Genomic DNA, 27,980 nt, shown 5'->3' with positions numbered 1-27,980 from the left:
TGACATTACAGGAAGTGACGGTTGAACGGAAGTGCGCTGGGGATGAGAGGAAGCGGCGGGGTTGATGGTGAGTCGGAAACTTATGGAAGTTGGTTTTTAAATCATGGATTTGTTTCAGGCGGAGCGGAGAGGGTTTGTTTCCTTCGGTTAGAGAGAGATCGCGGCCCCACTCTCTTCAAAATAAAATAAGTTTCTGTCGGATACAAAGAAGTTTGTCTGGGAGTCTGAGTTTCGTTAAGGAAGGAGGAGGGGAAGCGGGGAGGGGGAGAGGATGAGGAGAGGGGAGGGGGAGAGGGGAGGGGGAGAGGGGGAGAGGATGAGGAGGGGGAGGGGGAGAGGGGAGAGGGGAGGGGGAGAGGGGGGAGGGGAGGGGGAGAGGGGAGGGGAGAGGGGAGGGGGAGAGGGGAGGGGAGGGGGAGAGGGGAGAGGGGAGGGGGGGAGGGGAGGGGGGGAGGGGAGGGGGAGGGGGAGAGGGGAGGGGGGGGGGAGAGGAGGAGGGGAGGGGGAGAGGAGGAGAAGCGGGGGGCAGGGAGGGGAAGGGAGAGGAGAGGGGGAGGGACGGAAGGAGGGGGGCGGGGAGGGGAAGGGGGAGGGGGGGAAGGAAGGAGAGGAGGGGGAGAGGGGGGAAGGAAGGAGAGGAGGGGGAGGGGGGAAGGAAGGAGAGGAGAGGAGGGGGAGGGGGGGGAAGGAAGGAGAGGAGGGGGAAGGAAGGAGAGGAGGGGGAGGGGGGGAAGGAAGGAGAGGAGAGGAGGGGGAGGGGGGGGAAGGAAGGAGAGGAGGGGGAGGGGGAAGGAAGGAGAGGAGGGGGAGGGGGGGGAAGGAAGGAGAGGAGGGGGAGGGGGGAGGAAGGAGAGGAGGGGGAGGGGGGGGAAGGAAGGAGAGGAGGGGGAGGGGGGGGAAAGGAGAGGAGGGGGAGGGGGGGGAAGGAAGGAGAGGAGGGGGAGGGGGGGGGGGAAGGAAGGAGAGGAGGGGGAGGGGGGGGGAAGGAAGGAGAGGAGGGGGAGGGGGGGGGGGAAGGAAGGAGAGGAGGGGGAGGGGGGGGGAAGGAAGGAGAGGAGGGGGAGGGGGGGGGGAAGGAAGGAGAGGAGGGGGAGGGGGGGGGAAGGAAGGAGAGGAGGGGGAGGGGGGGGGAAGGAAGGAGAGGAGGGGGAGGGGGGGGGAAGGAAGGAGAGGAGGGGGAGGGGGGGGGAAGGAAGGAGAGGAGGGGGAGGGGCGGGGGAAGGAAGGAGAGGAGGGGGAGGGGGGGGGAAGGAAGGAGAGGAGGGGGAGGGGGGGGAGGGAAGGAGAGGAAGGGGAGGGGGGGGGGAAGGAAGGAGAGGAGGGGGAGGGGGGGGGAAGGAAGGAGAGGAGGGGGAGGGGGGGGGAAGGAAGGAGAGGAGGGGGAGGGGGGGGGAAGGAAGGAGAGGAGGGGGAGGGGGGGGGAAGGAAGGAGAGGAGGGGGAGGGGGGGGGAAGGAAGGAGAGGAGGGGGAGGGGGGGGAAAGGAAGGAGAGGAGGGGGAGGGGGGGAAGGAAGGAGAGGAGGGGGAGGGGGGGAAGGAAGGAGAGGAGGGGGAGGGGGGGAAGGAAGGAGAGGGGGGGAAGGAAGGAGAGGAGGGGGGGTGAAGGAAGGAGAAGGGGGGGGAAGGAAGGAGGAGGAGGGAGGGGGGAGGGGAGGGAAGGAGATGGGGGAGGGGAGGGGAAGGAAGGAGATGGGGGGAGGGGGAGGAGATGGGAGGAGGGGGAGGAGGGGAGGGAGGAGGGAAGGGAGAAGAGGAGGAGGGGAGAGGGGGAGGAGACCTGGGTGTCGGGGTGGGTGGGTTGTGGGGGGTGGTTAGGGAGAGGAGGAGAGAGCTGGAGTCAGGGACCAAGATAGTCTAGGTCAACATGGCAACAGCTGGAGTGATGGTTTGCTTATTTCTCAATTTACTTTAAATCATCTGTTGTTCAGTAACGTTTTGTTCTTGTGGGAAATCTTTAATAGGAGCTCTGTCCGGGTCAAGATTTGACATATGCTTATATACACAGCTCTTAACATTGGACATCTGTATACACCTACACACACAACTATGTGCTTTTCTATCTCAGAGTCGATCGAGAGAAACATCTTTCTGTTGGTTGGGAAGTCCAGGACTTAGGGACAGAGTCAGATATTTAGAGCCAGAGCTTTCAGGAGTGAAGTTAGGAAACACGTCCACACAGGGTGCTCCAAGTTTGGAACTCCCTTCCTGTTATTGTTCATTTTAAATTGGAAATTAAGCACAGTGAGTGATTAGGATTTGAAATAGCACTGCCTGATAGGGTGTTGGAGGCAGATTTATTCGTGGCTTTCAAAGGAGATTGGGCAAAAACCCCAGGGGGAAAACATTGGCAAGGGCTACAGGGAAAAGGGCAGGGAGTGGGATGAGCTGATTTGCTCTTGCATCAAGCTGGCATGGACATGGTGGGCTGAATGGCCACCTGTGTTAATACCATTCTGTCATTCTATGATTCTTTAAAGGGATATGGGGGCAAAGGCGCATATGTGGTGTACCTGGTATGTGTACCTGGGTCACAGATCAGCAATGAGCTCATTTAATGGCAGAACAGACTCAAGGTGCTAAATGCCTGCCCATGTTCCCATGTTTGCGTTTGTATTTCCTTAGTTGGTGATATTTATAGTATGAACGTATAAATATTTTAGAGTAAGACTGATTTTCTTTATATTTGAATAAATGAAGCTGTTTATTTTTGAGTGAGATTGCCAAAGCTGATTCAGGTATAACCCCAAATAAATTACATTCTTGCACTTGGTTGCAGCTCGATCCTGTCATTCAAGTAATTTCACAGTGTTTTAGGATGAAGGGACTGAGCTGTCCTCATTTTACAATTAAATATGACTTGCGCAGATCAGTGAAACTTGACAGATTTTACAAAAAAAAAGAGTTTTAACAGGATTTATGCTTGGGCTGATCAATGTCAAGTAAAGTTCAACACAGTTAAATATATGTTGCTGTGTATATTGCAAGTAAAAATAGATTGCATATGTGTATAGGCTAAAACTTGCTGAGGTGGAAGCTGGAAGTGTTGGTTGATTAAGTTGCATAAATAGCAAACAGAATGTAGGGGAAAGGACCAGTTTCAGAATCAGGGCCTGTTAAGTGTTACTCATTTATAAAACGTGTTTAAAAGTCTTGTGTATGGTCCACCCTTGCATGTGTCACACTGCCTTTCACACTTGCCCTGTCACATTTTGTTGATAACACTTATGTAACAGTGTGTTCTTTGATTTGCCCAAACCCTGAGGGCAATTTATGGGTCTTCCACTTGAAATGTGGCTTATTTTGGGTGTGTTTTGCCCAAGACATAATTTTTTGGTGGGGGGGTGATATTTGAGGCAACATGGGATTAAAGTCGGCAGAGAGTTGGCTATAGGACCAGCAATGCCTTCTCTGTCCTGCCTTGCTGCAGAGTTTATGATCTCAGTTATGGCGACACAGCCCTGGGCGCAGTTATTTGCTGCAGTTTGTCCCCGTTCTGAAGGTGCCAGGGACAAAGGAAGAAGGACAATATGGTGGGAGTAGATGAGGAGTTCATGTCAAAGTTAAATGGGAAGCTTGTCTTCTGCCAAAGGGTTTTCAACAGCCCCTTGATCCAGCTCTTACAGTGGGAAACCTCAATGAAGGGCCGATGTTTATTGTGCAAGAAGGAAAGGATGTGAATTTATATAGCACCTTCCCATCCTCAAGATGGCCCGGAGGGTTCCGCAACCTCCCAGTTATTTTTTGCGAGCAGTGTTGTAACGTGGCCAAACCCAACAGCTAGTTCATACACAGCGAGACCCCATAGAAAACATGACCTGTTTATCTGCTGTTTTTCCCAGTAATGTTGATTGAGGGAGGAATATTGGACTGTGGGAGATTTGCCCTGTTCATTAATAGTGCTGTCCAGGGCTGACAATTGTGCTGGAGGTCTGAGGGGACTAATATCCACGGTAGGAGATTGTATTTGAAGAGCTGGGTAGTTAATCTCTGGCTAAAGGGATTGTGTTTAGGAGCACTGGTTTGGTCGATGTGACAGAATTACCATTTATAGAGCAGTATTCAAGATCTCCGGATATTTGGTACCGTTGAGTTGCTATGCAGGCACCTTTACAACAGGGAATGTCTGGCTTGAGAGAACTTGCTGCTTTCTGAAGCCTCCCAGTTTTCTGTTGTGCTGTGACTTCCAGAGCTAACAGTTCCTGAAACAAAGGCTTCACTGCCCACATCTCCCTGGAGGACCAGATTGTCCCGGCACAGAGAGAGCTAAACATTTCAAACTTTTTGCAGAATGTAATAAAGGTGAGGAGAAGACCATGTTTTCAAACAGCCGGGATTTGTCAGTGGGCTTGGTGCTGCTGTTTTATCCCACTCGTTTTATTACAGACCCTGTGTCTAACTTGGAACAATTCAGAAGTTCGGAATTTTGCAGTTTTGTTCTATAAGTTGGTGGCCCTCTTACCAGTCCGCAGCTCAATTTGCCTTTAGGTCTGATATGGAATAATGTAATTATCAGAATTGCTCACTTGTTTATAAGAGATATGGATGATGAATTCAGTAGGTTTTGGTCAATTAGTGAGTGTGGTCACATCAGTGCTCAAGGTTGGGATAAAATGGTGGGTTACTGATGGGCAGAAACCTAAAACGAAAACACCGGTGATACAGGTATGTCAGGAAGAACAGACTAAGCTTCCTCGTCACTGATCGGCTGGCAAACATCCCATTTGGCAGTTGAGGGTGTCAGATTTTATCGAGCTGATCTACCCTTTCCGTTTCCCTTTCATTTGGGAGAAACAAACACAGCTATCCACATCAACAGGCGAGGGTGAGAGTCAGTATGACCTATCACATGCTCCTAGTCACTGATGTTACCTGGGGTTTCAATGCACTGAGCGTTTCTGAGATCAGTCTGACTGTTTTTAATGATGGTTCTCCCTCATCGAATCCCGCAAGTAACCCCCCCCTCGTTTTGCAGACACAGAATCAGATTACAAGATCATATTGGCCTGTGTTGATTGGCTGAACTTTGTGTGTTCCTCCAACTCTGGTCTCTTCTCCCTAACTCTTCTTCCTTCGCCCCATCATTGGTGGCAATGCCTTCAGCTGTCTAGGCTCTGAGCTCTGGAATTCCCTCCCTAAACTGCTCTCTCCTCCTTTAAGACACTGCTGAAAACGTATCTCTGTGGCCAAGATTTTGGTCACCTGTCCTATTGTCTCCCTCTTTGGCTCAGTGTCATTTTTGTGTCTGATTACACTCCTGAGAAACACCTTGGGGCATTTTTACCGCATTGAGCAAGCAGTTTATAAATATCAACTCTTATCGAGTACCCACTTTATGCTGCTTCTGCTCATATCACTGTTCTGACCTGTGTTCTCATGTTCCCAGTCCCCTTGTGTGAAATATTCCTTTGCGATAAGGTTGGTGAAGATGGTGGTCACTTGAGTGCAGGGGGAGCATTGTCAGCCGTGGCTCAATTGATAGCACTCTCAACTCTGAGTCAGAAGATTGTGGGTTCAAGCCCCACTGCAGAGACATGAACACTGAGACTGACACTGCAGTGCAGTACTGAGGGAGCGCTACACTGTCAGGGGTGCCATCTTTGGGTTGAGGCACAGTGTGTCCTCTCATGTGGGTGTAAAAGATACCATGGCACTATTTCACAGAAGAGTTCCCCCCCCCACCCCGATGTCCTGGCCAATGTTTATCCCTCAATCAACATCACAAAAACTGATAATCTGGTTATGATCACATTGCTGTTAGTGGGAGCTTGCTGTGTGCAAATTGGCTGCTGTGTTACCTGTATTATAGCAGTGACTACACTTCATTGGCAGTAAAGTGTGCAGGGATGTCCTGAGGTTGTGAAGGATGCTGTATAGATGCAAGTCTTTCCTATTCTCTAACTAAGCAATGCTGTGCCCTCGCAGGAAGAGAGAATGTCTGGAGAAAGCGCGGTGAGTCCAGTGCCCGCAGCGTCGACCCGCACCACCTCCTTCAAAGGGGCGAGCCCGAGCTCCAAGTACGTCAAGCTGAATGTGGGAGGTGCTCTGTACTACACCACAATGCAGACCCTAACCAAACAGGACACCATGCTGAAGGCCATGTTCAGTGGCAGGATGGAGGTGCTAACAGACAGCGAAGGTAAATTGAGCTTAACCACTGCTCCACCCTACCTACTAACCCAGTTAAGGCGACACCTGTGTGTCCTTATTGGCCAGGCTCAGAGAAAGGCTGAACAGGCTGCAGCTCTCTGCACAAGAAGAGAGAAGAGACTGTTAGAGGACTTTAAGATTAGAAAAGGGTAGATGTTGAGAAGATGTTTCCACTTGTGGGGAAGACAAGAACTGGGGGCCATAATTCTAAGATAGTCACTAATAAATCCAATAGGGAATTCAGGAGAAACCTTACCCGGAATGTGGAACTCAGTACCACAGGGAGCGGTTGCAGTGGATAACATAGATGCATTAAAGGTGAAGCATATGAGGGAGAAAGGAATAGAGGGATTTATTGATCGGGTTTGATGAAGGGTGGGAGGAGGCTCTTGCAGAGAATAAAAACTGGCATGAGTTGATTGGGCCAAGTGGCCTGTTTGTCTGCTGTTAAATTCCATGTGGAAATAGCTGCTTGAATCCATGACAGAATGCAGCAAAGAAGACGCAGGTGAGATATTTTTATTTTGTGGGAGAAACTGGAATGTAAGAACAGGAGCAAGCCATTCCCACCCTCAAACCCTTTCCGCCAGTTCATTGGATGGTATCCGATCTGATACATGGACAGAGGTTGCCAGCAGCTACTATCCCTGGCTGCAATCCTATCAAACATCACATTGCTGGCAGAAACAGGATTTCCCTGTTCGTTTAGTCAGCGTACAGCGGATGTTGAACTTTAAATGCCACAAAGGCAAAATTCCAAATTAAGACTAATTTGGTATCTCAAAACTCTTAACTTCAAAAAACAATTCCCTGAGTAGCTGTTCAAAATGTCCCATATGCGATTCCATTTCTCCCTCAATGTTTGCACTCGAGTGTGGTTGCCTCATGGATCACTTAGCATTACTCAAACCTGTTTATCATTTTGTAGTTAAAAATTAACAGGAGGGGGAAGAGGGAGGGCGAGAGAAGAGGGGAGGGAGAGATTGGAGGGGAAAGGGGGAGGGAGAGGTTGGAGGGGGAGGAAGGAGAGGAAAGGGAGGGTGAGGGAGGAGGGGAAGGGAGGGTGAGGGAGGAGGGGAAGGGAGGGTGAGGGAGGAGGGGAAGGGAGGGTGAGGGAGGAGGGGAAGGGAGGGTGAGGGAGGAGGGGAAGGGAGGGTGAGGGAGGAGGGGAAGGGAGGGTGAGGGAGGAGGGGAAGGGAGGGTGAGGGAGGAGGGGAAGGGAGGGTGAGGGAGGAGGGGAAGGGAGGGTGAGGGAGGAGGGGAAGGGAGGGTGAGGGAGGAGGGGGAAGGGGGTGCGAGGGAGGAGGGGAAGGGGGCTGGAGGGTGAGGGAGGAGGGGAAGGGGGCTGGAGGGTGAGGGAGGAGGGGAAGGGGGCTGGAGGGTGAGGGAGGAGGGGAAGGGGGCTGGTGGGTGAGGGAGGAGGGGCAAGGGGCTGGAGGGTGAGGGAGGAGGGTGAGGGAGGAGGGGCATGGGGGTGAAGGAATGGGGGAAGGTGAGGGAGGAGGGGGATGGGGGAAGGTAAGGGAGGAGGGGGAAGGGGGTGCGAGGGAGGAGGGGGAAGGGGTGCGAGGGAGATGGGGGAAGGGGGTGCGAGGGAGGAGGGGGAAGGGGGTGCGAGGGAGGAGGGGGAAGGGGGTGCGAGGGAGGAGGGGGAAGGGGGTGCGAGGGAGGAGGGGGAAGGGGGTGCGAGGGAGGAGGGGAAGGGGGTGCGAGGGAGGAGGGGGAAGGGGTGCGAGGGAGGAGGGGGAAGGGGTGCGAGGGAGGAGGGGGAAGGGGTGCGAGGGAGGAGGGGGAAGGGGGTGCGAGGGAGGAGGGGGAAGGGGGTGCGAGGGAGGAGGGGGAAGGGGGTGCGAGGGAGGAGGGGGAAGGGGGTGCGAGGGAGGAGGGGAAGGGGGTGCGAGGGAGGAGGGGGAAGGGGTGCGAGGGAGGAGGGGAAAGGGGGGATGAGGGAGGAGGGGAAAGGGGGAGAGGAGGGGAAAGAGGGAGGGTGAAGGAGGCAAAAGTGAAAAAGGAGCTGGAGAGGGGAAAGGACCATTGGACAGGAGCTACTTCCCATTTGTGTTGCTTTTTCGCTTTTTCTCTGGGTTATTCATGGTCGTATCAGGGATATAATGTCAGTGTGTGGTAATTGCTCAATAACAATTTGGAATGGTGGAGATATCGCCTTATTTGTTCAGGGAATTTAAAGGCTCCCATTGCATTTCTGCAATAAATTCCTTGGATCCCAGCCCTCTGTGATTTACATAAGCCGCTTGGCCTGCTTTCCCTCTTGCTGTGACTGAGAATACCAAATCCAGAGATCTGCATGCTTGGAATATTTGAGTGAGAAAATAGCATCAACCCCTGTAAAAATGGTGCAAGGCACTGAATAGCTCACAGTAATCCGGTATCGGTAGTAATGGAACTGGTAGTCATAGAATTCAGGGTTGTTAATGTTTTAACTGCTCAGTTGGTAGCACCCTCACCTCTGGATCAGATGGTTGTCGATTCAAGTTCCACTCCAGAGACTTGAGCATAAAAATCTCGGCTGACATTCCAGTGCAGTACCGAGGGAGTGCTTCACTGTTGGACCTTTCGGATGAGATGTCAACCTGAGAACCCATCTGCTCTAAGGTGGCTGAGGAAGATCCCATGGCATTATTTCAAAGAAGAGCAGTGGAGCTCTCTGCTAACCCAGTTAAAATTTATCCCTTAACGTCACCAAAAAAATGATCATCTAGTTGAAAGTGGGTGTCGAAAATCTGAAATATAGACAAAAAGCTGGAAACACTCGGGTCTAGTAGCATCTATGGGGAGAGAAACAGAGTTAACGTTTCAGGTCGATGAGCTTTAATCAGAATGATCATATTGCTGTTTATGGGAGCTTGCTGTGCACAAATTGGTTGCTGTGTTTCCTACATTATATAAATGACTACATTTCAAAAGCATGTCAGTGGCTGTAAAGTGCTTTGTTACAGCCTGAGGTTGTGAACAGTATTATATATTCTCTCCCTAACAGCACTGTGGATGTACCTAAGCCACAGGGACTGCAGCGGTTCAAGAAGGCAGCTCACCACCACCTTCTCAAGGGCAATTAGGGATGGGCAATAAATGCTGGCCTAGCCAGCGATGCCCACATCCCATGAAATAATTTTTTTTTAAGAATCAATGCAAGCCTTTAAGTCTTTAAAGTGGAAAGAACAGTGTGTGCGCCTGTCAGTTAAGGGTTTGACTTTAATATATTTGGGAAGCTTGCTCTCCACATTGACATTCTGCTGAGCATCTGAATTTCCCAATCAATAACCAGTGCCCTATCAAACATTGAAACTGAGCTTGTGCCTTTGACTCCCACAGTCGACAGTACCTGAAAGCTCTGTGATTTTGGATCTTTTTCCTGAAAAGATTAGCCCACCAGAGCCTCTGCCATTTGGTCGTGGACCTGAAGCACTGCCCCATCTTCCTCTCTGTTAAGACTGCCTGACCTGCCAAGCGTTTCCGCCATTTTCTGATCTGGTTCTCACCGCGCTCTCCGACACAAGTCACTGCATCATGAGAATTTTTTTTGTATTTATTCTTTCACAGGATGTGCTAGGCCAGCCCTTGAGAAGGTGGTGGTGAGCTGCTGCCTTGAACCACTGCAGCCCCTGTGGTGTAAGTACACCCACAGTGCTGTTAGGAAGGATGTTCCAGGGTTTTGACTCGGCGACAGTGAAGGAACAGCGATATACTTCCAAGTCAGGATGGTGTGTGGCTTGGAGGAGAGCTTGCAGACGGTGGTGTTCCCATGTATCTGCTGCCCTTGTTTTTCAAGGTGGTAGAGATCGCAGGTTTGGAAGGTGCTGCCAAAGGAGCCTTGGGGGGTTCCTGCTGAGCATTTTGTAGATGGTGTACCCTGCTGCCACTGTGCGTCAGTGGCGGAGGGAGTAAATGTTTAAAGTTGTGGATAGGATGCTGATCAAGTGACTGTTTTATCCTGGATGGTGTCAAGCTTCTTGAGTGTTGTAGGAGCTGCACTCATCCAGGCAAGTGGAGAGTATTCCATCAATTCCTGTCTTGTTCCTTGTAGATGGTGGACAGGCTTTGGGGAGTCAGGAGTTCAATTACTCGATGCAGGATTCCCTGCTCTTGTAGCTGCAGCATTGGTTATATTGTTTGTATTTATGTTCATAGAAGATGGAGTGTCCAGCCACTGCAAAGTGGTTATTGAGGTCACCACAGACGATTCCAAAATTGTGGCATTGTTCATTGTCACGCTGCCAGTACTTTACCCGTGTGAAGATTGGCTGTGCTGGTTTTTCAGTGTCGAGTTGTGAAATAGAAACCCCCACAGCAACAGCTGGATTCACTGGAAGGACTGCACTGTCTACAAGTAAACGCTACAAGGGAGCAGTGCACAAAGGTTTAACACCCTGGACCCACGGCTATTGGGTAAAAGCAGCTTAAAAGAGCACAGACTTACTGCGGACAGGAATGGTGGGAAATAGCCGGTTTAGTTTGTGCGAGAGATGCCTGAATTTTAGGTGCACGGTAAGTTTTAAATGAGGGACGGCCGAGATGGTCAGAAGATAGAAACCCTGACCGGAAGAATAATTGGATGGAAAGGTTTCTGGGGAAAGGAGCTTCAGGATTCATCAGCTGTAAGATCAGCAAAAGACCCAAAGTGTCTCACCTGTGGGTCTTGGTCAGGTGGAAAGTTTTAGCTTCACCTGTGGTGGGGTGGGGTTTCTTGGATTTGTCAGATTAGGAATTCTACCGTGGGCAAAACAAGTCCAGAGGAAATGGCTCTGTAGTGAGAGAGTCTATAACACAGCAGCACTGCATCTGTTGAGACTATGCTGGGGCCAGTAAAATCCAACCTGCCATTGACAGACTTCATATAGTTTTTTTTTAAAAAAAACTTCTCCTCTGTTGTTGCGAGACCCCCACCTTTCAATCATGGTCCAAATGTGTATCTTTAAATCAATCTAACCTTTCTTTAGCTTTAATGCATGTTTGTTCTCACAACAGCTCCATTTAGTTTCTCAGGTTAGTGGTGAAAAATCTCCTCTTGTCCTTTTGGTCTCCCAGACTTAACCCTCCCTCCCCAAGTTTCCAGACAATGGCGGACTGTAAGTTTTTATTTTGCACGCTTGTCATTTCCTGATTTTCATTTTAATGAGAGAGTACAAAATATTAGGTTGGTAGCGCTCTCACCTCTGGGTCACAAAGTCCCGGGTTCAGGTCTCACTGCAGAGCTTGGGGCACAGACACCCGGGATGACACTCGAGTGCAGGACCAGGGGAATGTTGCACTGTTGGAGATGCTGCCTTTCGGGATGAGACGTTAAAACCGAGGCTCCGTCCGCCTGCTTGGGTGGATGTAAAAGATCCTCATGGCACTGTTTCGAAGAAGAGTACGGGCAGCGTCATCAGTGTCCGAGCCAATATTTATGTTTCAATCAACATTACAAAATAAAACTTGTAGTTATCACGTTGCTGTTTGTGGGAGCTTGCTCTGTGCACAAATTGGCTGCCATGTTTCCTACATTACAACAGCGACTACAGTTCAAAAGTACTTCATTGGCTGTAAAGTGTTTTGAGGCGTCCGGTAGTCGTAGGAAGCAATATATAAATACGTCTTTTTTTTATCAAACTGATTTCACCTCATTCCTGTTCAGTGCTCAACTTCCCAATTTGCACTGCCCCTAGATTCCTCCTGAGGGCAGTACTGAGTACACTCGAGTTTGATGGGGTAGTTGCGCCACCTGGAGGAACATTGGTGCTAAAACAGCTGTTTGCAAAATAATTTTATGGGTGGGGGAAAAGTAACAGCTAAGATGGCAGGCGTGTTAGAGCTATAAGCTCTGCAAATTTGTACTCTGTTCCCCCCCCCCCCCGCCATATACAATTCTCATCAGTCGTGCAGCTTTGAAGAGCTGCTAAGTGTGAACCACGGGCACCCCAGCCAGGAAGGAGAGGCAATCTGTGAGTTAACTGGCTAGTTTCATGCAGCTCCTTAATGTCGCTTTTCAGAGTAGAATTAGGAACAGTCTGTGGCCCTTGAGCAGGAAGAAAGCAAACAGCACTGAGAAATAAAAGGTTAATGAGAGCTAAGATGTAAAGGTCTCCAGCTGAGTTGAACACACTTAGCTTGTCCAAATAACTGCAATGTTAACTCCAATGACCTGACCTCTCTCTGCAGAAACATTTCTGTCTATTTAAAGGTCTGGGAAAATAACTGCTTAAAAGCTAATCATCTAAGACTTTTCATTCGAAAGAACCCCAGTCACCAGCACCAGGCCAAAATATTAATCTTACTCTAATGCAAACATGGAATACTGCGGATGCTGGAAATCTGAAATAAGACAGAAAATACTGGAAATACTCAGGACAGGCAGCATCTGTGGAGACAGAAACAGAGTTAACGTTTCAAGTCAGTGACCTTTCGTCTGCTGCTGGTTTTGATAAAAGGTCATCGACCTGAAATGTTAACTTGGTATTCCTGTCTCCCCTCCCCCGATGCTTCCTAACCTGCTGAATATCTCCAGAATTTTCTGTTTTTAATTTTTCTTTTTTAAATCCTCATCCATCTGATGTGCCTTACTAGCCTCCTTTGCTTTGCTGCAGCCTTGTTTGTTTCCTGTTGAGTAGCGAGTGTCCAGCATGTAACACTGGCAAAGGGTGGGCAGCTGGTGTATCTGTTTCCACGAGGAACTAACGTGGAGAGTTCTTCCAGTCACCTCTCTCTTGCCTCTTTCCCCCCCACCCCACCAACTAGAAGACTACAAAGTGATTTTAAATGCATCCGCATGAGGTGGCCACAGAGGAGTCACGGGTTGAAGTGATTGCTGAGATTAAAATGTAAACTTCTCCTGTTTTTCAGGCTGGATCCTAATTGACCGCTGCGGAAAGCACTTTGGCGCGGTTCTGAACTACCTGCGTGATGGCGCCGTGCCCCTCCCAGAGACTAACCGCGAAATTGAGGAACTGCTGGCCGAGGCCAAGTACTACTTGGTCCAGGGGCTGGTGGAGGAGTGCCAGGCTGCCCTTCAGGTAAACCCACCATCTCAATCTTCTCTAGGTCTCCTCTTCACTGGTCACGGCTATCCTCAGGACATCTTCCACTGAACTGCCCAGGTATTGCAATCGATACAAGGTGAAGCATGTTCAATCTATTTGACCTCCAAAATACCAGTCATATAGTCTTTCCACCATAACTAGTTTCTTCAATGATTCCAGTGTCGTTGCTTCAATTGTGGAGGATTTTGGCACGGTAAATATGAAGAAACTGTTTCCACGGCAGGAGGTTCAGTAACCAGAGGACACGTTTTTACGATAACTGACACAAGAATCAGAGGAGATGAGGCACATTTTTGTGCAGTGAGTTATGATATAGAATGCTCTGCCTGAAAGGATGGTGGAAGCAGATTCAATAGAAAAGGGAAGTGGATTAAAGACTTAGAGTGGGACTAATTGGATAGGTCTGTCAAAGAGCCGGAACAGGCACAATGGGCCAGATGGACCCCCTTCTGTTCTCTATGATTCTAATCACTGTTCTTGGCATCCCCATCCTCGTACTGATTTCTACCCTAAACTTGCACTTCATAGCCCTGCGTCTGTGTTCCCTGGTCCTTCTACCCAAACGTTTCAGAACATGCTCTCGTTTTCATTCTCTTCCCCTCCACTTGCTTTATCCGCTCCTATCGGGTCCCTTTTGAGTCCGAAGAGCCCTTGCTTATAAAGTTGCAGACCACAGCTTTTCTGATGCTGGAGATTTGTCTCGTTGAACTCCTCTGCACTGTCACCAATTCCTGAATATCCCCATATGTTGCAGTGGCTGGAATCGTACTTACTGCAATGCACAGCAGGAGTACTGTGCCTGGAGTTCCAGAAAACTTTTGATGAAGTCTTGCACAGCATCCTGCTACAGAAGTTTATGACAGTGGGTATCCTAGCTAAAACTTCCAGGCAGATAAGCCATTGGCTAAAAGAAAGGAAGCAGTGGATATTAGTTAGGGAGCAGTACTTGCTGAGGTGGTGTGCTAAATCAAGTGCCTCAGAAATCAGTGCTAGGGCTGCTACAATTTTTAAATCACATGAGTTTAAATTCAGAAAGTTAAAGGAAATTGGTTACGTTAGTAAATCATACTTGGGCTCAGGGGCTCAACAGCCATCTCCTTTCCCTAAGCTTCTTACATCTCGCATTATATTAATTTTCACCGGTCATACCGTTCTACAAACTTGAAAATGTTGTCATCTCCCCCACCTATCGATTATGATTTACTAATGTAACCAACTTCCATCAGGCCACGGCCGATCTGTGCTTCATCGTCTTTTGCCCATCTTTGTGTATCTCTTGATATCCTAACAAAAATCTATCAACCTCAGTCTTGAAAATTTCAATCGACACCCGGCATCCAGAACCATTTGGGGAAGAGAATTCCAGATTTCCACTGCCTTTTATGTGATGAAGTGCTTCCTGATTTCATTCCTGAATGGTCCAGCTTTAATTTTAAAATGTGATATCATGTCCTGGATTCCTTTACCAGAGGAAATAGCTGGTCTTATTGAATCCCTTTATCATTTAAAAGATCTCAATGAGATGAGCCCTCAACCATCGAAACTCAGGGAAATACAAGCCAAGTTTACGCTGCATAATTTAACCCCTTCAGCCCCAATATTCTGGTAAATTTGAGTTGTACACTGGACAAATAAGTGGGGGAACATAATTAGTGGTGCTTAACTATCTAAAGGAGAAGCAGAAAGAGATCTTGGAATGATAGCAAATCCAATCTTTAATGTACCCAGATATTGCAGGCCTGCATTCAACACGAAGTTACATGTATTCAGCACTTTTAACTAAGCAAAAGGAAAACAGATGCCAAACCCACAAGGAGAGGTTAGGAGGGGTGACCAAAAGTTTGGTGCTTAACTTTATAACATAAAAATGCCTCGTGCACAATTACGTGGAACTGTTTGCCACAACTAGGAATCTTTTTTAATATCATTTTCTAACTACTTTGTGAAATTATGACCTAGAAAAGCTGTGCTTTCTATGTTTTTTTTTTAATGTTTGAAAAGGTTTTCACGTTTGAAATGTTCTGAGACGCTTGTGCTTGTTTTACAGCAGAAAGAGACCTATGAGCCTTTCTGTAAAGTTCCTGTGATCACATCTAACAAGGAGGAACAGCGACTGATCGCAACTTCTAATAAGGTTAGAACAATCTAAAGGAGCACCTGATGGGAGAGGTGCAGTGAGTGTTACTGACCTCTGTGACATATCAACGTATGACACTTTTTCCCCCTCTCCAGTGTATCCTTCCCTTTCACTGTTAGACATACAAATCCCATCTTTTTCTCTATCCACTGTTGGTATTATGTTGTGCTCAGGTGATGATACAGCAAAGCGGAACCCCATGTCGACTGAACTACCAATGTACTGGGGTCCATCAACGCAAGCATGAAATGTTTCCAATTCCCATCCTGAATCTAGGAATGGCACTGCCAATTTGAGCCAAACTCTGGACTCTTCTGTGGTATTTAAACACCTACTCTAGGAACTAGATTCAGACTGCCCCCAGATTTGTTTCACACTGGATCCTTACTGCCAGCATAGAGAGAGAGAGAGAGTTTTCTTTTACCTATTCAGTGTGACGTAATTCTAAACCATGTACCAGATGTACAAGACGGTATTCTAATTGATTATCACTAGTTCTCCTTCACACCATGAAACCACAACTATTTGATATTCTTTTCTCTCTACAGCCTGCAGTTAAGCTGTTGTACAACAGAAGCAACAACAAATATTCCTACACCAGGTAAGGGAAGACCATCTGCTCTGTGCCAAACGCAACGTTAGGCATTACTACACACACTTAGAAAAGACAGTGGAGCTCTCTCAATGGCCTAATGGGCAGAGTATGAAGCAGCTGTTGACTAAAAGTTCCCAATACTGTGTGTGTGTATGTGTCTGTGTGTGTATGTGTCTGTGTGTGTATGTGTCTGTGTGTGTATGTGTCTGTGTGTGTATGTGTCTGTGTGTGTATGTGTCTGTGTGTGTATGTGTCTGTGTGTGTATGTGTCTGTGTGTGTATGTGTCTGTGTGTGTATGTGTCTGTATGTGTCTGTGTGTGTATGTGTCTGTGTGTGTATGTGTCTGTGTGTGTATGTGTCTGTGTGTGTATGTGTCTGTGTGTGTGTGTATGTGTCTGTCTGTGTATGTGTCTGTCTTGTGTGTGTGTCTGTCTTCTGTGTATGTGTGTCGTGTGTCTGTGTGTGTGTGTATGTGTCTGCGTGTGTATGTGTCTGCGTGTGTATGTGTCTGCGTGTGTATGTGTCTGCGTGTGTATGTGTCTGCGTGTGTCTGTGTGCGTGTGTCTGTCTATGTGCGTGTGTCTGTCTGTGTGCGTGTGTCTGTCTGTGTGCGTGTGTCTGTCTGTGTGCGTGTGTCTGTCTGTGTGCGTGTGTCTGTCTGTGTGCGTGTGTCTGTCTGTGTGCGTGTGTCTGTCTGTGTGCGTGTGTCTGTCTGTGTGCGTGTGTCTGCGTGCGTGTGTCTGTCTGCGTGCGTGTGTCTGTCTGCGTGCGTGTGTCTGTATGCGTGCGTGTGTCTGCGTGCGTGTGTCTGTCTGCGTGCGTGTGTCTGTCTGCGTGCGTGTGTCTGTCTGCGTGCGTGTGTCTGTCTGCGTGCGTGTGTCTGTCTGCGTGCGTGTGTCTGTCTGCGTGCGTGTGTCTGCGTGCGTGTGTCTGTCTGCGTGCGTGTGTCTGTCTGCGTGCGTGTGTCTGTCTGCGTGCGTGTGTCTGTCTGCGTGCGTGTGTCTGTCTGCGTGCGTGTGTCTGTCTGCGTGCGTGTGTCTGTCTGCGTGCGTGTGTCTGTCTGCGTGCGTGTGTCTGTCTGCGTGCGTGTGTCTGTCTGCGTGCGTGTGTCTGCGTGCGTGTGTCTGTCTGCGTGCGTGTGTCTGTCTGCGTGCGTGTGTCTGTCTGTGTGTTGGGAGAGCATGGGTGATGCAATTGGCTTCAATATCCTGAGACTAGGGTGGGACAATATCACTCGGAGCTTGCTGATCGGTATCTAGTAACTTCTGGACAGGCCACGTGTCCGGGCAACAGATGAGGACAAGGTGTTACACGAGAAGTTGAATTTATGTAGCACCTTTAAAATAAAGCATCCCAAGGCACTTTCATAGTGTTGTATGTGTTCATAGAAGTGTTATCAAACGAAATGTGACACCAAACCACATGGGGAGATAATAGGACAGGTGACCAAAAATTGGTTGAAGAGGTAGGTTTTGAGTATCATCTTAAAGGAGGAGAGTGAGGTAGAGAAGTGGAGAGGTTTAGGGAGGGTAGAGGCAGCTGAAGGTACGGTTGGCGATGGTGAAGCCTTGAAAATGGGGGTGCACAGCAGGGTAGAATTCAAAGAGTGCAGAGACCTCGGAGGGTTTTAGGGCTGGAGGAGGTTACACCATCAATTGTCTGCCAGGACTCTCAGTCTGCACCAACAGATGAAGGATGTCCATTTGAGTGAGGCCTTGCCCGGGTGACCACTGTCCTTGTATAAAACAGTTCCTCAGCAAGAATCAATGCCTTTAGGAGAACAGGAAAAGTGGAGCAGCCTAAGGTGAAAGTACATTGTGGTGCTGTTTGGCACCCATGGCTTCTCATGCTAAATCCCCAGTTTCCTGGCTGACTTGCTGTTAAGTGAAAACTGGACACTGTTTCCTGAATGGATTGAGGGAATACTGGAGAGTGAGTTCCCACTCGCGCACCTGATAACCGTCTCAGTGGCATTGACAGAGCCTGAGAGCAGCTTCTCTCCACACACCCCTACCAAAGCAGTCAGCTGGGAAATTGTGCAGTCTGTAGGGAGGAACAGAACATATATTTAAAAAAATAGGCAATGCTATGATGCTGGGGGTGATGAGTAGTACTCCCACTGTAAGACCTTTAATACTATTTCATACTTGTGAGAAATAATGCATTTTTTTCATAACTGCTTCGTTTTTACATCACTGATGGATCTAGTAACACGAGATCACTGCAGACAATTCTCCAGCCTCAGAATCAACAGCGACAACTTGCATAACACCTTTAGCGTTGTAAAATATCCAAAGCGCTTCATAGAAGCATTATTAGACAAAGTTTGACACCCGAGTCTCTCAAGGCGCTATCAGGAGAGATGGTTAAAAACGAAAGAGGTCGGTTTTCAGCAGCGTCTTAAAGGAAGAAAGAGGTGGAGAGATGTAGGGTGGCAATTTAACACCTTTACCTGCACGTTTAAGAAGGAGACAATGGAATTTATTTAGATGGTGCCTTTCATGAACTGAGGATGTCCCAAAGGCCTTGTTGGCCATTGAAATTCCAAAGCTCGCTCTTACTCGTAGTTAAAATGAGATATTTTTGTTGAGTACTCACCATTCAACTCGCTGGGGCTGGATGTTTATGCCAGAGTTCAAAGGAATGGTTCAGATTGACTCGCCAATCTGCTTCCCGTTGCTGGCCATCCCACTGAAGTTTTCTCTTGTACTTTCAGCAACTCGGATGATAATATGCTAAAGAACATCGAGCTGTTTGACAAGTTGTCTCTGCGCTTTAACGGCAGAGTGCTTTTCATAAAGGACGTCCTTGGTGATGAAATCTGCTGCTGGTCCTTTTATGGGCAGGGCCGAAAGATTGCTGAGGTGTGCTGCACCTCCATAGTGTACGCGACAGAGAAGAAACAGACCAAGGTGGGTTTTCACTTGGAGACCAGTCTGTCTTTTTGATCACTGACGTATTTGTAACCCAGGTGCAGGTTCTTCCAGTGAAAGTGGAAAGGACAAAAAAGACTTGCATTTGTGTAGCACCTTTCACAACCACTTTACAGCTAATTAAGCACTTTTGATGTGTAATCACGGTTGGAATAATGACAGCCAATTTGTACGCAGCAAACTCCCACAAACAGCAATGTGATAATGACCAGATAATCTGTTTTTTGTGATGTTGATTGTGAGATAAATATTGGCCAGAACACCAAGGAGAACTCCCCTGGTCTCTTTCAAAATTGTGCCATGGGATCCTTTAAATCCACCCGAGCAGGAGGATGGGGCCTTGGTTTAAAGCCTTATCTGAAAGACAGCATCTGCGCACTCCCTCAGTACTGCCCCCAAGTGTCAGCCTTGATCTTTGCGCTCTAGTCCCAGAGTGGGACTTTAAACCCCAACCTTCTGACTCCGATCAAGTGCCACCAACTGAGTCACAGCTGACACTAAATGAATGGTCCTGGGCTGTCCTTGAGTTATTGACCTGCCGTCTTTGTGATTTTGACCCTGCATACAGAGGCCTCGATCTGTTTGCTTTATTATTTTTTAAAACTGTAAAATCTACATTAATTTTTTTTTGTAGTATTTTAACCTGAGCATTTCCAAAATGTTACTGAACGGGCAGCATTCTAATAAATGATTGTGTTAATAAGGTCATTATAAAATACTGCGGATGCTGGGAATCTGAAGAAAAGGTATACGGACTCAAACCATTAACTCTGTTCTTGGCTCTACAGATGCTGCCAGACATAGGTTTTTCCAGCATTTTCTGTTTTTGTTGTATATTAATAAGGGAATTGCTGTTTACAATCATTGTAAGCAGGAGCGATCAGGCAAAAATAAGAGATTGTGTTGCTCATTCTGCCTATCACCACCTTGGAGCAATCCAAATCACTTCACGGTGGATGAAGCTCTTTTGGGAGTGCAGTCACTGTTGTAAACTAAAAAGAAAGGAGAGCCCAGGAGAGGCTATTAAAGTCTCCAGAACACAAAATAGGACAGAGTGTTTGGAAAGGGCTAGGAATCTAACTTCAAGCACATCAGATAAAGGGATGACAATGAGAAAGGGGACAGGAAATACAGGACTGAAGGTGTTGTATCTGAATGCACGCAGTATACGAAATAAGGTAAATGAGCTTGTGGCACAGATTGAAATTGGCAGGTATGATGTGGTGGGCATTACGGAGACATGGCTGCAAGGGGATCAGGACTGGAAGCTAAATATCCAAGGATGTACATCCTATCGAAAAGATAGGCAGTTTGGCAGAGGGGGTGGGGTTGCTTTGTTAGTAAGAAATGAAATTAAATCGATAGCAAGAAATGATGTAGGGTCAGATGATGTAGAATCTGTGTGGGTAGAGTTGAGGAACCGCAAAGGTGAAAAAACCATAATGGGAGTTATATACAGGCCTCCGAACAGTATTCAGGATGTGGGGCACAAGATACACCAGGAGATAGAAAAGGTGTGTAAGAAAGGCAAGGTTACAGTGATCATGGGGGATTTCAATATGCAGGTAGACTGGGAAAATCAGGTTGGTAGTGGATCCCAAGAAAAGGAATTTGTGGAATGTCTACAAGATGGCTTTTTGGAGCAGCTTGTGGTGGAGCCCACTAGGGAACAGGCAATTCTAGATTTAGTGATGTGTAATGAGGCAGATTTGATAAGGGAGCTTAAGGTGAAGGAACCTTAATAGTTGTGAAGTGACCATAATATGATAGAATTTACCCTGCAATTTGAGAGGAAAAAGCTGGAATCAGATGTAACGGTATTACAGTTGAATAAAGGCAACTACAGAGGCATGAGGGAGGAGCTGGCCAGAATTGACTGGGAGATAAGCCTAGCAGGAAAGACAGTGGAACAGCAATAGCAGGAGTTTCTGGGAGTAATTTGGGAGACACAGCAAAAATTCATCCCTAGGAAGAAGCATACTAAAGGGAGGACGAGGCAACCATGGCTGACAAGGGAAGTCAGGGACAGCATAAAAGCTAAAGAGAAAGCATACAATGCAGCGAAGAGCAGTGGGAAACCAGGGGATTGGGAAGCCTACAAAGACCAACAGAGGACAACTAAAAAAGAAATAAGGAAGGAAAAGATTAAATATGAGGGTAAACTAGCCAGTAATATAAAAGAAGATTGCAAGAGTTTTTTTTAGATATATAAAGGGTAAGAGAGAGGCAAAAGTGGACATTGGGCTGCTGGAAAATGACGCTGGAGAAGTAGTAGTGGGGAACAAAGAAATGGCGGAGGAACTGAATAGGTACTTTGCGTCAGTCTTCACAGTGACACACGAGTGACATCCCCAAAGTTCAAGAGAGTCGGGGGGCAGAGGTAAGTATGGTGGCCAATACCAAGGAGAAGGTGCTAGGAAAACTGAAAGGTCTGAAGGTGGATAAATCACCTGGACCAGATGGATTACACCCCAGATTTCTGAAGGAGATAGCTGAAGAGATAGTGGAGGCGTTAGTGGTGATCTTTCAGGAATCACTGGAGTCAGGGAGGGTCCCAGAGGACTGGAAAATCGCTAATGTAATCCCCCTGTTTAAGAAAGGAGTGAGGCAAAAGACGGGAAATTACAGGCCGACTAGCCTGACCTCGGTCGTTGGTAAGATTTTAGAATCCATTATTAAGGATGAGATTTCAGAATACTTGGAAGTGCATGGTAAAATAGGGCAAAGTCAGCATGGTTTCATCAAGGGGAGGTTATGCCTGACAAATCTGTTAGAATTCTTTGAGGAGGTAACGAGTAGGTTAGACAAAGGAGAGCCAATGGATGTTATCTACTTGGACTTCCAGAAGGCCTTTGACAAGGTGCCGCACAGGAGGCTGCTCAGTAAGATAAGAGCCCATGGTGTTAGAGGCAAGGTACTAGCATGGATAGAAGATTGGCTATCTGGCAGGAGGCAGAGAATGGGGATAAGGGGGTCCTTCTCAGGATGGCGGCCAGTGACTAGTGGAGTTCCACAGGAGTCAGTGTTAGGACCACAACTTTTCACTTTATACGTTAATGATCTAGATGAATGAGCTGAGGGCATCCTGGCTAAGTTTGCCGATGATACAAAGATAGGTGGAGGGACAGGTAGTATTGAGGAGGCGGGGAGGCTGCAGAAGGATTTGGACAGGTTAGGAGAATGGGCAAAGAAGTGGCAAATGGAATGCATCGTGGGGAAGTGTGAGGTCATGCACTTTGGTAGGAAGAATAGAGGCATAGACTATTTTCTAAATGGGGAGAGAATTCAGAAATCTGGAGTGCAAAGGGACTTGGGAGTCCTAGTCCAGGATTCTCTTAAGGTTAACTTGCAGGTTGACGCGTTAGTTAGGAAGGCAAATGCAATGTTGGCATTTATTTCGAGAGGACTAGAATATAAAAGCAGGGATGTGCTGCTGAGGCTTTATAAGGCTCTGGTCAGACCACATTTAGAATATTGTGAGCAATTTTGGGCCCCGTATCTCAGGAAGGATGTGCTGGCCCTGGAGAGGGTCCAGAGGAGGTTCACAAGAACAATCCCAGGAATGAAAGGCTTAACATATGAGGAACGTTTGAGGACTCTGGGTCTATACTCGATGGAGTTTAGAAGGATGAGGGGGGATCTGATTGAAACTTACAGAATACTGAAAGGCCTGGATAGAGTAGACGTGGGGAGGATGTTTCCATTAGTAGGAGAGACTAGGACCCGAGGGCACAGCCTCAGAGTAAAGGGAAGACCTTTTAGAACAGAGATTAGGAGAAACTTCTTTAGCCAGAGAGTGGTGAATCTAAGGAATTCATTGCCACAGAAGGCTATGGAGGCTAGGTCACTGAGTGTATTTAAGACCGAGATAGATAGGTTCTTGATTGGTAAGGGGATCAAAGGTTAAGGGGAGAAGGCGGGAGAATGGGGTTAAGAAACTTAGCCATGATTGAATGGCGGAGCAGACTCGATGGGCTGAATGGCCTAATTTCTGCTCCTATGTCTTAAGGTCTTTTGGTAATGGGAGGAAACAAGACAGCAAATTCGCACACATGAAGGTCCCACAGACAACAATGAGATAATCCAATTTAGTGATGTTGATCGGGGAGGTATTTTGGTGCAGTGGTAGCATCCCTACTTCTGGGCCAAGTCCCAGGGTTCAAGTCCCACTTCAGGACTTGATATCCATGGAAGGTGCGTTTATAACGCGGCCAAACAGGTTGAATATCAGCCTGTAGATCTTTCCAGTATGCCTGATGGCAGGCGATAAGAGTAGGAGAATTTCCTGGTGAGCCACACTGCAGAAGGCAATGGTAAACCACTGCAGTACTTTGCCAAGCATAATCATGGACTAATCCAATGGAAGTCCATGGTCACCAACGACCTCTTAGAAGTATGGTATTTGAAGGAGGAGGAGGATATTGTTTGAGGGATAAATATTGGTCAGGAAACCGTGGAGAACTGCCCCAAGCAGTGTCGTCGAATCTTTTTACATCCACCCGAGTGGAAAAATAGGATCTCAGCTTAAAGTCTCAATGTTCAAAGCTCCTGAGTGCAGCATTTCCTCAGTACTGCACTGGAGTGTCAGCCAAGATTAATGTGCTCATGCCTTTGGTGGGGCTTGAATCCATGACCTTCTGACTCGGGTGGGAGTGCTACACTGACCAAGGCTGACAGATAGCAATTTTCCTCCGTATTAGTCCAAAAATTAATATTTTGTCACAGTATCTTTACAGTGCAGAAGGAGGCCATTCGGCCCATTGAGTCTGCACTGGCTCTCTGAAAGAGCATTCCATCTAGTCCCGCTCCCCTGCCTTACCCTCATAACCTTGCACATGTTTTTTTTCAGATAGCAATCCAATTGCCTTTTGAATACCTCAATCGAACCTGCCTCCACCACCCTTCAGAGGCTCTCCTTTTATTCTATACTGTCTCACCATATTTTTCCTGCCAAAATGAATCACCTCACACTTCTCTGCATTGGACTTCATCTGCCACTTGTCTGCCCAATCCACCAACATGTCTATGTCCTTCTGAAGTTCAAGACTATCCCCTTCACAGTTGACAACATTTCCAATCTTCATATCATCTGCAAATTTTGAAATCGTGCCCTATGTACCACTGTCTAGGTCGTTAATATATATATCAGGAAGAGCAAGGGTCCCAACACTGACCCCCTGGGGATCTCCACTACAGACCTTCCTCCAGTCTGAAAAGCAACCATTTATCATTGCTTTCCTGTCACTCAGCCAATTTGTTATCCAAGTGCCACCTTTCCCTTTTATTCCATGACCTAGAATTTTGTTCACAAGCCTGTTGTGTGGCACTGTTTCAAATGCCTTTTGAAAATCCATATACACCACATCAACAGTGTTTCCCTTACCAACCTTCTCTGTTACCACCTCAAAAAACTCCAAGTTAGCTAAACATGATTTTCCCTTAGTGAATCCATGCTGACTTCCCTTAATGATCCTGCACTTGTCTAAGTGGCAATTGATTTTATCCCATGCGATAGTTTGCAGAACTTTCCCTACCCCTGAGGTCAAGCTCTTACTTCACCAGCTTTTTCAGCAAAGCGAGAGAGACTAGTTTTTTTCTTGTTTTCTTGAAGCAAGTTATCATTTAGTAAAATCAGTATGACTGTGGACATTTTGATCCAAGTGAAATAGAGAATAATGGTGCGATTACAAGGCAAGTGAACTCATTCAAAGATTTGGGATCACAGAAAGTGCAGCTGTAAAGCTTGAGTAAGTTTATCACCTGAACACTCAGATTCCATTATATTTTCCAATTACTCTGTCGTTGCCTCCTGACAGCAGCTGAACTGAAGGATTTATGATTGTGCTGTAATTATTAAGTCTGTGTTTAACTCATCAGAAGAAAATAACATGATCTCTGTATATTGTCAGTGGCAGCTCTTGTTAAAATGGCTGAATTTTTATCCACAATTTAAAAGTGCATGATAACTCAGACTGGAGGGAGCACGGTCTCGTATCCGCAAGGAGAGAGAGTTTATTGATTTTACACGCCCTTCTGATGAAGGTAATGTAATGCATCAGTCATCTCAGCAGCAAGGCAAATATTCCTATTTCATCCTCACGATCACTCTGACACTGTCCTTGGTCTCAACTCAACCCTATGCAAACTGCAATTCATCTGAGATTCTGGAACCTGTATCAAGAAATAAGTCCTCCACACCTGTCATCTCAGTCTTTGCTGACTTACACATGCTTCCTGTACCTAACACACTTAACCTATAAAGTCCTTGTCCATGTCTTCGTATCCCAACAAGATCCTGCTCCAGCCCACCTCTACAATCTTCTCCAAACATTAAAGCTCCACCCTTCCTGCTCTGGTCTGCTGCACCTCCCTCTGTGCCACCATCACTGCCAGAGCCTTCAGTCCCCTGGGCTCTACACTGTGATACACCTTTATAACCTCTTTGCCCCCTGTTACCCCACCATTGTAAAACCAGTAAGCTTCCCAAAGTTCTCATCTCCCTCCTGCTCAGTACCCAATGTGTCCCAGTATAATACTTTGCAACACTGTGTAACATGATAGCACTATTAATGTAATTTGTTTCTCCGCCCTGCTCGCCCTTTGAGAGGACCCTCTGCAAACATTCGATTTCCTTTTGAAATCATTGATTGCTTCTGCTTCTGTTCCCTGCGACATCTGTGTCCTCCCCCACCCCACCAACCTTCAATTCTACGTAATTAGCTTGCATTATAATCTAGATGGGCTCATAATCTTGCTCCTTAGCTTCCGTGTATGCTGTTGTGATAACTGGTTGCTGGGGCATACGTTAGAAAAGTCTTCCTCGAACCTCACGTGGGGAAAGGACTGCTGTACAATTGGCTGAGCTACATAGGAAATTTGATGTGAGCCTCTGTCCTATCACAAACTGAGGATTTCTGTTTAGTCTGTTATAGTATAGGTATAGTCTGTTGAACCTCTAATTTGCCGTATATTAAATTGCACTAATTCATTATTGAAGCTCTGTAGCCTGAAACTTTATTGGGAGGTTTTTTGGCTGGTGACCAATGCTTGTATAATCAATAAATTGTGTTATTGTAAAAATCCTGTTCAGCATGGTAACATGTCACATTAATCAGTGGCCTACTCACTGAGAGACAGGCAGATCCAGGCACTTCGAGGACTGGAGAAGGTGGGAAAATTATTTTAAAATAAACTAACTGCTTTTGACTACCTTCTCGTATTGTACAAGAAGCTCAGATTATTTACTGTAAGTGAACTGTTGCAAAGGTGTTGGAAGCACTGTTACCAGAAAATACTGGAACTGCACAGCAAGTCAGTTCGCACCTGAAGGAGAAACCTGAGGCGGCCCTTCAGAGTTGCACTGAAGTGGCCCCATCAAGACATAAACTTGTCTTCCTGTTTGACACCATGCTGCATGTTATCTGTTGTATACCATGTTTAAAGTATTTGCCCTTCTTATTTTGAAGTGCAATTAAGTTCAAATGAGATGTCTACCCTCTCAGGGTAAAAGTCTACCCCCTCAGGCAGAAAAGACCCCATGCCTGTATTCGAAGATGAGCGGAGGAGTTCTCTTTGAATCACAGAATTTTTACAGTGCAGAAGGAGGCCATTCCATCGAGTCTGCTACTGGCTCTCTGAAAGAGCATTCTACCTAGTCCCACTCCCCTGCCTTATCCAGGTAACCTAGGACATTCTGGTGTCCTATCCAATATTTATCCCTCATCTAACATCAGAGTCATACCGCCTCGAAACGTTAACTCTGTTTCTCTCTCCATTGATGCTGCCAGACCTGCTGAGTTTTTCTAGCATTTTCCATTTTTATCACAAAACAGATTACCTGGTCATCAGTATCTTATTGCTGTTTGTTGGACCTTCCTGTGAGCAAATTGGTGTTTCCTACATTACAACAGTTGACTACACTTCAGAAATGCTCAGTTTGCTGTTAAAGCACTTAGGGAGGTGGTGAAAAGTGGTATAGAAATACAAGTCTTTCTATTTTTACTGATTTAAGGCCCCAGTTTTCAGGTCCTGTAGAACCAATAGAAACTTTTTTATTCGTTCATGAGACGTGGGCATCGCTGGCTAAGCCAGCATTTATTGTCCACCCCTAATTGCCCTTGTTCAGAACACATTTAAGAGTCAACCGCATTGCTATGAGCCTGGAGTCGTATGTAGGCCAGACCAGGTAAGGATGGCAGATTTCCTTAGTGAACCAGATGGGTTTTTACAACAATTGACAATGGTTTCATGGTCATCATCAGACTTTTAATTCCAGATTTTCTTTTATTGAATTTACAGTGCAATTTACTGTTCGGCTCATCGAGTCTGCACTGGCTGTCTGAAAGATCGTTCTACCTAGTCCCACTGCCCTGCCTTATCCACGTAACCTAGCACATTTTCTCTGCTGTCCTAGCCAATATTTATCCCTCATCCAACATCATACGGACTCGAAATTGCCGTGGCAGGATTTGAACCTGCGTCTCCAGAGCAGTACCCTGGGTCTCTGGAATACCAGTCCAGTAACAATACCACTCTGCCACCACCTCCCCTTAGATTTTCACTAAGCTGATAATTACCCTTGTAGTAAAGGTGTGCTAGTTCATTGTCAGTGAGAAAAGTGAATTGAGACACTGCCATCAGATTGCCATCAGTCTATTTGAATTGATAAAAGTTTGATGTAAGGCATTGTGACATGTGGATTGACAATCTGTTACTCCTGCAGGTTGAGTTCCCTGAAGCCCGAATCTATGAAGAGACTCTGAACATTTTATTGTACGAGACCCAGGATGGACGCGGACCGGACAACGCTCTGCTGGAGGCAACTGGAGGAGCAGCGGGTCGGTCTCACCACCTCGAGGAGGAGGAGGAGCGGGAGAGGATTGAGCGGGTTCGGAGGATTCACATCAAGCGCCCAGATGACCGATCGCACCTCCATCAGTGAGGCTTCTCAGCTTCTGTTTGGCTGAGCCTCAGCAGAGGTCTAACTTCTAGCCCTTTGTCCATGCCCTCCCCGAAGAAAGAGAGAAAATGAGAACTTTGCCACATAATGGGGTTCCTGCAGAGTTTGATCATAGTGAATGAGTTAAAGTTAATCAGTAAAACTCAGCCAGACTGAGGGACTCCTGATAAT

The 27,980-nt window shown here is 47.2% G+C and overlaps 1 protein-coding gene across 3 annotated transcripts; it reads left to right on the top strand.

Moving 5' to 3' along the window:
* Window positions 1-20: 20 nt before the first annotated feature.
* kctd10 (potassium channel tetramerization domain containing 10) lies at window positions 21-27,977 on the top strand. 3 transcript variants are annotated; one of them, XM_078554444.1, is made up of 7 exons: window positions 21-67; window positions 5,923-6,136; window positions 12,988-13,157; window positions 15,235-15,318; window positions 15,870-15,922; window positions 18,634-18,829; window positions 27,573-27,977. In XM_078554444.1, the coding sequence occupies exons 1-7, from the start codon at window positions 65-67 to the stop codon at window positions 27,789-27,791; spliced, it is 939 nt and encodes a 312-aa protein (XP_078410570.1). In that variant the 5' UTR covers window positions 21-64; the 3' UTR covers window positions 27,792-27,977. The 3 variants fall into 3 exon arrangements, with proteins under 3 accessions (XP_078410570.1, XP_078410569.1, XP_078410571.1); XM_078554443.1 differs by having other exon boundaries at window positions 15,232-15,318; XM_078554445.1 differs by lacking the exon at window positions 21-67 and having other exon boundaries at window positions 5,904-6,136; window positions 15,232-15,318.
* Window positions 27,978-27,980: the final 3 nt, after the last annotated feature.

This window comes from Cetorhinus maximus, chromosome 12 (genome assembly GCF_964194155.1).
Source record: "Cetorhinus maximus chromosome 12, sCetMax3.hap1.1, whole genome shotgun sequence".
Taxonomy (NCBI): Eukaryota; Metazoa; Chordata; class Chondrichthyes; order Lamniformes; family Cetorhinidae; genus Cetorhinus; species Cetorhinus maximus.
Note: the sequence above shows the minus strand (reverse complement) of the source record. Positions and strands in the feature narration are given on the sequence as shown.

Coding starts and splice junctions, on each gene's coding strand:
- kctd10 (XM_078554443.1), top strand. Junction 13,158..15,231: donor AGTGCCAGGCTGCCCTTCAG/GTAAACCCACCA, acceptor CTTGTTTTACAG/CAGAAAGAGACCTATGAGCC. Junction 15,319..15,869: donor TGATCGCAACTTCTAATAAG/GTTAGAACAATC, acceptor TTCTCTCTACAG/CCTGCAGTTAAGCTGTTGTA.